Source organism: Morus notabilis, unplaced genomic scaffold (genome assembly GCF_000414095.1).
Source record: "Morus notabilis unplaced genomic scaffold, ASM41409v2 Scaffold355, whole genome shotgun sequence".
NCBI lineage: Eukaryota > Viridiplantae > Streptophyta > Magnoliopsida > Rosales > Moraceae > Morus > Morus notabilis.
This window is the reverse complement of record NW_010360877.1, coordinates 475327-485982: the sequence shown is the minus strand read 5'-3', so window position 1 is coordinate 485982 and position 10656 is coordinate 475327. Positions and strand designations below refer to the sequence as shown.

At 33.2% G+C, this 10656-nt stretch overlaps 2 protein-coding genes across 2 annotated transcripts in view; both read left to right on the top strand.

The window, feature by feature from the left end:
* Window positions 1-168, top strand: part of LOC21400589 (putative anthocyanidin reductase) — a 1934-nt gene extending 1766 nt beyond the window's left edge. The window contains exon 5 of the mRNA XM_010097489.2: window positions 33-168. Coding sequence (XP_010095791.2) covers window positions 33-168 — 136 coding nt within the window. The remainder of the gene's footprint in view (window positions 1-32) is intronic.
* A 3692-nt stretch (window positions 169-3860) lies between these two features.
* On the top strand, window positions 3861-6486 carry LOC21400588 (putative anthocyanidin reductase). Its single transcript, XM_010097488.2, has 5 exons — window positions 3861-3987; window positions 4106-4272; window positions 4548-4760; window positions 5114-5493; window positions 6304-6486. Exons 1-5 carry the CDS (start codon window positions 3861-3863, stop codon window positions 6443-6445), a joined length of 1029 nt encoding a protein of 342 aa, XP_010095790.1. The 3' UTR covers window positions 6446-6486.
* Window positions 6487-10656: the final 4170 nt, after the last annotated feature.

The following is a 10656-nucleotide window of genomic DNA, read 5'->3' as shown; positions in this document are numbered from 1 at the left end:
ATATATATATATATATGGTTTCCCCGTTTCAGGTACTTGGAGGGGCCAAAGAGAAAAATAGAGATGGATTCGTCAAAGCTAATCAAGAAGGGTTTCGTTTATAAATATGATACCAAGATGATATTGGATGATTCCCTCAGTTGTGTGAGGAGAATGGGTGACCTATAATAAACATTGTTGCTAGCTTGATTATAATTATTTTCTTGTTATTTTCCTGGAACTAATATCTAGGGTTTATTTTTCCATAGCACAATAAAGTTTCAATGACATTACTTATTTGTACATTTATTTTATGCTACTTTCACGTCAATAATTACCATAAATAATAATCATAATTACAATAAGTAATTACATAAAATGTACAATCATATTAATTGTTGGTAATAAATACAATTACTTGAAAAATCAAACGTAGCAGTAACATAAAAAAATAAAAATAAAAACTAGTGTTGGTTTTAATACTTTTTTATTAGTGATATAAAAAAAATTAAGCATTTTGTTGTTGGTTATTGGAATGTAAATTACGTGATCACCATGTTTTCTCCTATTGGGAGATTGCATTTTGTACTATTGGGATGAGTAATAAAAAAAATGTCATCAGTTGATCTTTGTACGCATATATTGTACCATAAGAGTCGTTATTGAATCCACCAATTGTTCCATCCAATCTGTCATATTAAATTGGATTGGTACGTAGGATTTTAAATTAATAACAAACTAAGAGTTTCCAAATTCAAAAGACAATTGGACTACAGATTAAAAATATATTCCCCTTTATTTTATAGATTCGAATTATAATTGTTCAAACTATTTTGCTACAGTGTTTAATATCTCTCGCAAAATTTAAATTTTTGTTTAAACTTTTCCATTCAAACTTATGAACCAAACATGACTATAATATATTCCTAAGTTTTATAAAATAAATACCGCCCTCCCCCACCCTTTCTTTTCTTCCCTTTTCCCTTGACAACTGTTTAAGTTTCTAATTTCTAATTTTACAATGAAATTAAGAGTAAATTACAATCTTTACCCTCTAAAAGTGATTAATACATTTTTTTTACAAATATAATTATTTGACAAAAGGGTGTTAATAAAGAATAAAGGATAAAAATTTAAGACCATTGCACTTTAAGGGGCATTTGTCACCCATGAATTAATTATGACTTCTAGTGCAAAATACGCCTAAAACAATCTTAATTTAAGAGGCCCAAATAGTAGGTTCAATCCATGAAATTCAATGTTTTTTAATTGAGGAAAGTAGACAAAAACTTCTTAAAAGTGTATAAATTTGAATTGTGACTCCTCACTTTTGATTAATATTTTTTTAATTAAACAACTATATTAGTCAAACGGGTATTAATTAAGTATAAATAGTTAAATAATTTTCTCTGCTCTTACATATTAAATGAATTGGATTTTTCCCAGTTCAAATGTATCGGGTTCAATATTGTTGAAAACAATATCCTTTTGTTAGTAGTTGTCGTTGCTTGTTTATTGATGATATATATTTAATTGAGACTAAGGGGTTGTTTGGTTGGGAGATTCATACCCCGATTCGAATCATGATTCATAGTTTGTTACAGTATTTTTTCTCACAAAAAATACACGTAAATCGAAAATGATTTTAATCTTATGATTCTAATCCATGAACCAAACGTCTCCTAAGATCCTCAGTCTCCAAGCACCCTTCTCTGTCTCCGGCCAATAAATTAGACCACATCACCCAAAGACCACGTCAATTAAAATTTTATTCATGTCAGCAAAAATACCAAATCCCATCATTAATCCTACCTTAATGTTTCTTCTTCTTCGTCCTCTTTCTTCACACCTTGCTTAACTGGTAGAGCATTCCCGTCACGGGCACAAAGAGGGCTCCAAGATGCAACATTTAATATTTCACAGATTACTAAAAATTGAAATCATAATTATGTAAAACACAGTAATCAAAAGATTAAAAAAAAAAAGAAAAAGAAAGAAAAGAACCAGTAAACTTAATTAAAAAAATAAATAAAATTGAAAACTTCCCAAGAACTCACAATAGAAGAATTCGTTTGCATCCAACCAACCAACCAACCAAAATCACCAAAGCAACCATGAAAAGGTATACGAATCCACAAAAGCCAACATCAGAAATTAGCATCCAAAAAACGATCTCTGAGATAAGAGAGCGGGTCCAACTTAATTAAAAAAATATGAGACCATTTGAATCACAACTCAATTTTTGTTATAGTGTTTTTTTCATAAAAATTTAAATTTAATTTTTTCTGTTACAGTATTTACTCACATAAAGTCACTTCTCAATTCAAATTAAAAACTCGCCTTAATTTTTATCGGTTGTCGAGACATTTTCCCAAGAAAAAAACTTAAACTTTTGTTAAAAACTTAAAAAGAAAATTAAAGACCTTAACAATTCCAGGAAAAAAAAAAAAACGAAAACAATCTTTTTATTTTTAATTATCTGATTCCTACAAATCCTAAAACAACATAACCTACCCAGAACATCAAGCTAAAAAAACCACATAACCAAAATTTAACAATACATTATTCTAAAAAAATCTTCAAAATTCCTACGCAACTATTTTCTTTAAAACTCCCGCAGTTTTTTGGGGTGACTTTATTGAAAAAAAAAAAAAAGCGTTTGCGGAGAAGGAAATATATATTGAGCCTTGCAAGTTGCAAAGTGCAAACAAAAATGGAAGCCACTTAGAGGTGGTAACCTCTAGCTTGGGGAACTCTTCCAGAACGTAGAAAAAGCTTAAAAAGAGCATCAGAATTCCTATCCCCACTATACACGTCGTTTTGATTTGTTAACGAATCTCCTCCACGTAAAAGAATTCTTTTAGAAGAAAAAAATAAGTAATAGAAAAATTTGGGGAAAAAAATCATCATTAAACGAATCTCCTCCACGTTAAAAGAATTCTTTTAGAAGAAAAAAAAAAGTAACAGAAAAATGAGGGGAAAAAAAATCATCATTAACAGTGATGGAGTCAGATTTATTAGTAGGGGTTAAAATTTTTTTTATCAATATTATACTAATATGTTTATATGTGTAACAATTTTTGTTTATTAAATGTAAAGAGCTATTAATTTAACAATGTAATACCAACAAACAATATCATAGTCTGTTGTATAAAACAGAGAGTCAGAGGTCAAATTAGAATTGAGTGCATAGTTCAGGGTCCATGTGCAAAAAAAATCCGAAGGTCTCTATTTTCACATCCGTCTTACCTTCTATCTCCCGAGCCCGCCTTTCCTTCACCCCACACGTCTCTCTAGATGATACAAAATTATAGTCTCCTCATAAATGATCACCTATGTGAGATAAAATAATAGAAAAATAATGATAATGTTGGGAATTAATCTCGTTTTTATTTTTCATATTTTTTAAGAAAAAAATAAAAATATTTTTAAAATAACGTTTGGTGTAATAAAGATAAAAAATAGAAAATGATTTTTTGATTTAGTGTAAAATGAGAGAGAAATGAAAAATAATTTTTAGTCATTTTTCATGTTTTATATTCGTTTTCTCCTCTCTCAAGCAGAGAGAAAGAGAGAGAGATATTAATGAGTTTTTTTATACTAAAAACAATCTCTTCATAAAACTACCAACCGCATTTTTAAAAATGATTTCTGTCTGAGATTAAAAACGTTTTCATTTTTATTTTCATACAAAAAATAAAATTATTTTGGAATGAGTTCCAAACGCACTCAATATTTTGTCTCGTTATTTTTGTCTATGAAAAATCCTTATTAAGCTTTCAAAATATATAAGAACCAATTAACAAAGAATTTATTAACTGGAAACAAGAAGAGATCAGTAGAGAATTGGGTCAATATTGCAATAAAATAAATTTAGATTGATGGAGAAGATTAGTACCAGTGGCTGCAAAGTATGCGTTACGGGAGGTGCAGGCTATGTTGGATCATGGCTTGTCAAGAAGCTTTTAGACAAAGGATACACCGTTCATGCAACTCTAAGGAACTTGGGTACGTAGTATTGTATATATCTCTCTTTAACACATAGTACTTGAACGATCAATGATTTTTTATTGATCTTGCAATTTGACTTAAAAGCTTAATTATTATATACCGCCATGAATTTCAGATGATCTGACTAAGGTAAGCCTTTTGAAGAGCTTTCCTGGCTCGGAGACAAGATTAGTGTTGTTCAAAGCCGACATGTTCAGACCGGAAGAGTTTGAGAACGCGATTCGAGGTTGTCAGTTCGTCTTCCATGTCGCCACTCCCTTTGAGAAAACTCCTGGATCTCAGGTTTGCCTACTAATTAATTATTAAGGCTTCGTTCGTTTCGTGAATTCAAGTTTTCAATTCGAGTTGAGATGTGATATTTTTTTAAAGCTTTTAATTGTACTAAAGAAAATTAAATGTGACATTTTCTGAGAATTTTTAACTGTAGAAACTTAAAATTAAAAACTCGAATCGATAAGATGAACAAGGCATAAATTTTAATTTGTCTATGTCTTTACATCATGTGGCAATATTTGTTAACGGTTAGACTTGAAAAAAAAAAAAAAAATCTAAATCAGTACAAGAGCACAAGTGATGCTGCCGTGGCCAGCGTGAATAGCATAGCAATAGCGTGTAAAAGATCAGGAACCGTGAAGCGCTTGGTGTTTACGGCATCTGTGTTTGCTTCGTCTCCGCTGAAAGATGACGGAAGTGGTTTCAAGGACTTTGTGGACGAAACGTGTTGGTCTCCTTCAAATCTTTCTATTCCTTATGGTAGTGATTTTTTAAAGGTGCTAACTTTATCATTTAACTTTGTATCTTTTCCTTTTTTTAGTTATGTCTGTTATATATTTTCAATGAGAATTTTATGGTGGGGTTGATACTGTATTGATAGGCTCTGTTTTGAACCATTAAATTAGTATCTATTGGTTTTGTATTTTTTAAAAAATTTTATTTTGATGTAATTTTTACCAGACACAATAATAAGGAATATACAGTACTACCAGTAAATAGAGTAGTATTCCCACGCCGTAGAAAGCTCCTAATTTTCAAACACAAAACCACTTGTTTTAGACAATTTAAAAATACTCATATAATGGTGACCTAAATTTCACGTGTAATATATATATATATATATATATAGGCCTATCAAGATTCAAAGATACAAGCAGAGAAGGAAATGTTGAGGTTTGGAAAAGAAAATGAAGACGAATTGGAGGTTGTATCCCTTACATGTGGTCTTGTTGGAGGTGATACACTTCTATCCTACACGCCCGGCTCTGTGGCGGTGACAATTTCTCAGCTCACAAACAACGCAGCACATTACAGTTCAATAACGTATTTGGAGGAGTTGATGGGAAAAGTGCCATTAATACACATTGATGATGTCTGCGAAGCCCATATTTTCTGCATGGAGAATCCATCCGTCCAAGGAAGAATCTTATGTGCAAGCTCGTTTGTCGCGTCTGCAGAAATTGCTAGCTACTTTCAACAGAATTATCCTCAGTTTCACGTCAAGCAAGAGTGAGCAGCTGTTCTTCTTCTTTTGTTTTTTTTTTATTTTTTTCCCCTCCGTAAGGCCTCTTTATCAACACGGCCAGTTTTTAAACGTTAATTCTAGTTAACATCACATGAGATTAAAAAGTATGCAGAACGAATAATTTATAATACATATTTAACTGCTGAAAATAAATAACTATCAATAGTTTTTTTTTTTTTTTTGTCCTACAAGAGAAACTCTATTTTTATTTTTATTTTTTGTTTTTAACAAAACTTATGGTAGGAACTACATTATTTTCGATTTGCAAGTAGATGCTGCTACTTTGACCATTAAAAACTTTTCAGTGATCTAATCTATGATTAGAAGCAGTTCTGCAGCGTACACTTAAATTTTTAACATGAATACTTTCATATCAGACTGTTAAAAATTTAATCCAACTGTTGAAATAGCAGTACCTAGCTGTAGAGTAAAAATGTCTGGCTTACCACAAAAGTTGTCTTCTTTTCAAAAATTTTACAAGTCTTGTATTTCAGTGTAAGCGCCTTACTACGCGTGCTCAAATCCTTGTGTATATTTCACTAACCCCGTTTAAAGTTTGTAGTAACTTATAAAGTGTCAAAACACTTTGTAAGTTTTCCATGGACAAGTGAAACTTGGTTGTCACGGAAACGACACTTTCTTTAATTTACATTTCAACAATAACACTTTTTATTCAAATCATATGACATGATATTCACAAATGTGCAGTGCTACTATAAAATAGTGTTTCTTTTCAGTAGCAAATTTATCAAATACTAGTAGAATTTCAGGTTGTATGGGTTTCATCGTTTCAGGTACTTGGATGGGCCGAAGAGACAGATAAAGTGGGCTTCCTCAAAGCTAACTGAGAAGGGTTTTGTTTACAAATATGATATGAAGACAGTATTGGATGATTGCGTTAGTTGTGCCAAGAGAATGGGTGATCTCCAAGAATAAATCTCCTATTTCTAGCCTCATTATTTTTGTCACTCTTTATTTCTCACAAAAAAAAATATTAGTATTACTATTTTTATCACTCTTTATTATTTTTTATATTTATTAATATATTATTATTATTTTTATTATTTTTTTGACATGTGGACTCTACTAATCTGATATATTATTATTTAAATAAAAAATGAGATAGTGAAATCTACGTGTCAAATATTGAATGTAAAAAGTGATTAAAAAATAACATAAAGAGTGATACTAACATTTCTCTTTCTCATAGTCTTTTTACTTGAAAGAGAACGGACACGCAAAAGTTTGTTAGAGACTTTTAAGGGCCGTTTGCTTTGCAGGTTTAAATTGGTGGGTTTAAACTTTTAGAAAATGTTTTTTGAGTTTAAACTTATATGTGGATTCTTTGTAGTTTGAACTGGTATTTAGTAGTGTAAAATTTAAACTGAAAATAAAAGTTTCAACCAGTATTTGGTCAATAGAACTATGAGTTTTTAAAGAAATGTGAGTGAAAATAATTTATGGGTATCTTTGAATTAGGTTTATAAACAGTATTTTAGGTTAGAACCTTAAGAGAGTAAAGCTCTAGAGAGAGAACCTTTGATTTTAGGTTGAAATGAACCCAAAATTCAAAATCAAATTTAAAGTTTTTACAACCAAACATGGGTTTTTGGGTTCAAACCAACTAAACTTTTCAAAACCTTCCAAACAAACAGGCTGTAAGAAAGAAAAAGTTCTTTCGTAGCCTGAGGCTCTGGCTTACATCACTCTGTTTTGTATAGCTTAAGGGGCGTGAAAATTTAGGCCCCGTTCACTTCGCTGATTCGAGTTTAGAATTCGAGTTTTTCTACAGTAAAAAGCTCTCACAAACAATCACATCTAATTTTTTTGCTACAGTAAAAAGCTCTCACATAAAATCACATCTCAACTCAAATTCTAAACTCGAATCAGCGAAGTGAACGAGGCCTTAATATCTTTTCTCTATTATTTGATGCAAAGTATTATGATGAACAAACAGAATATATACTGGGTCAGTATAATATACGTTATATTGTCATTTGTTACATGTATAGATGACAGGCCTTTTCAGCAGTTCCAAAAATTTGTGCCACAGAGAGGGTACCACAAGTTATTTATTGTGCATAGTACTATCTATTGTTAGTGTTATTATATTAAAAAATAATGTTAAGAACTTCAACACTAATCTTAACTTTTTAATACTAATTTATATGGTACGTGAATTGTCATTCTTTTATTAATAAGTGATTTAACAAGTGTTACACCAATTAATATTAAAAGATTGCAACTGCACTAGTTAAAATATACCAACTCAATACCAACTGAGTTAGCCTAAAAAGCTTAGATTAAAAATTGAGTTTGGATAGTACTTTATTCTAAAAAAGCTTTTCAAGATGTCGGTATCAAAAAGTTTAGATTGTTGATAACCGATTTTGTATCAGGTCCATCCGAGGGTCCAGTTCCAACCATGGCGTCACGTGACGTTATTGAGCTCACTTTGTGGACCCAAGTCACGCTCGGAGAACTCCCGTGGGTTGTGGTTTGGTGGGCCATGTGTGATCAAGTAGGCCCGTTTGTCGTTTAATTCGATCAAATTTGAATCTCACTTGGGGAGTTTTCAGAACTAGTCTGATTAAATACAAATGGGTGATGGAGAATTTCCAAAAGCCTTCCTCCCGTCCTTTTAAAAGCCCAAAATTCTTAAGTCCACACCTTAAAACCTCTTCCTTTTCGTCAATGTTGATTCTCGGTATTTTGACTCTAACGAAGGCTCTACCCACACCAGAGATGCGTAATGGAGGCTTCTTTCGTGGCAGGCATCCTTCCTTTTGACTTCTTCTCACCCAGCTCACCATCAGAGCAATCTTCGCTTAGAGCCCTTTGGAGTAGCTTCACCTGGAGCAGCCTTCGTCTAGAGCATGCTCACCGTCGGAGTAGCTTCATTCGGAGCAACTTTCATGTTAGAGCCAACTTGATGGCTGCTTAGCCAATATTGTGTAAACCATCTCTGATAAGGTCTGATATGCGATGAGACCTCCGAAAGAGGAAGTCAACGGAGCATGAAGTTGAGTCAAACACTCTTGAGAATTTCAGACCTTGGAACTCTTCACGTTAGCTTTAAATCCGAAACTTTGCCTCCAAGTCTTTCCATTTTTGGATATTTCCTTTTTAAATCCAGAAAGTCACCTGACAACTTTGCTCCAAAGGAAATTACGTGTGCAATTCTCCGTCAGAGCACCACCGATTGAGCTTCTGAACAACGACCATGAGCCTTTCTTTCCATTTTTGAACTAGCTCTTCTTCAATCCCGGAAAGGCTTATGATGACTTTACTCCATTTGGATCGCGTATGCATGCTTCTTTTAGAGAGCCGCCGATTTACTCCTAGAGCAAGTTCCCAGAAGTCTTCATCCATTTTCGACTAATCTTCTCTTCAACTCCAGAAAGGTGTCAAAAGGCTTTGCTCTATCGGGGTTGCTTGTGCGGGCGTCTATTAGAGCACGCCGGACGAGAGGTAAACCTGAAGACCCAAGAACTTTGAGCCCACCTTTTAACTCCTATCATCTTCTAAAAGCTCTCTCATTTTTCTCATATCACTCTCTCTAGTCTTCTTTAGTCTCTTGCTACAGAGACTTGAAGTTCTTGAAGTTCTTCAAAGCTCCAAGTGTTGACAATCTTGGAAACTCTCCCAAAACACTTTTTGATCCATTTCCACTACCATCACAAAGTTCTTCGAAGTTTCTTTACACATTTTTCGGCAAAGTTCAAGTCTTCATTTTTAGGGTCACTTCCGCTCACCGTTGGAGCAAGTGCTCCGAGCATCATTCTCACTCCAGAGCGACACGCGCTGCTCTTGGAGTTCTTTTCACCAGAGCCTTATCCACCGCACCAACTTCACTCTCACTCTCCAACAAGCCTTATTCACCACTAAAGTCACCATATTCGCTTCTCGAGCAGCCCACACTTGTTTCCAGAGCACTGCTCTATCAACGCACATTCGGCCTCTTTTTCTCCATCTCCATCAACTACTTGATCGCACCTCCCACCATTCTTCATCTTCGAAGTTCTTTTATTTGTTTTGCGGATTCTCTAACGTGTTTTGCAGAGCATTTTCGTCATTTTGGCAACAAAGAGGGTCTTAAGACACATGTCTTTTAGCATAATTTGAGCATAACTGACCACTTCTTCATCGGAGGTCCCGCCATCATCATCTACTTCGAAGCTTGACCATGTCAAATCCGCTTCCGACAAACCGTGTACTTAATCGTGTCAACTCCCGACACGTCAACCTTTCGAATCTACCGGACTCCGACAAGATTAAAATTGAATCTATCTAATATTCTATTTCAAATAAGATTTTCAAGTAGATGTTGAATTTGGTCTCATCCTCAAAAAAGAAAAAGGATATGTTTTAAGGAATCATATTAATACAAAAATATAAATACCTTTACGTTCTTGAAATAATGGTTTTACATTCTTTTAGACTTAGTAAGGATTTGGTTATTTTGTAATTATTCTTGGTTAAGTGGGTAAGTCAACCTGTGTATGTATAAATAGTGCTTTATCAGTGTATTTTGTACACAAGTTCATTATTCTAATGAGAAGTGATTTTTCCTTCTTCATTTGCTTTTGCTTCCGTCATATGGTATCAGAGCAGGCCCAATATTGTAATGTTGGGTCCCCCAATATCGACTTATTCGCAGCGGTTTGGCATGGTTCACGCTGTGCGTGAGGGGGCGTAATAGAATCCCACATTGGCTGGAGATATTGACATGATCCACTTAATAAGGTGAGGGCAATCCTCCCCGAATAAGTCGGTTTTGTTAGGTTGAGTTAGGCCCAATATCATTTGATTTCTGTAAAACATTCAGATTTTAGAATTCATATCTAATAAGAGTTAATTTATTGCTCGAATCAAATAAGTTAAAGTTGACAAAAATAAAGATTTTGTTTTTAATCAATATATTATCCTTATTATTGTGTGTTAGGGAACATAATCGGTAATATTCCCTTCCAAATGAATTAGATGAGAGCCTACTAATGTGCGCCAAACTACTGGGGCACTTTTTGTCTTACCAACTATGATTTTTCTGAGGATTCCAATAAAATATATGTGTTATGTTGTTGATTAGAATAATACTTTTGTTAACTTTTGTGCCGCAAACTCAAAAGAATTGTTTGATCATGAAT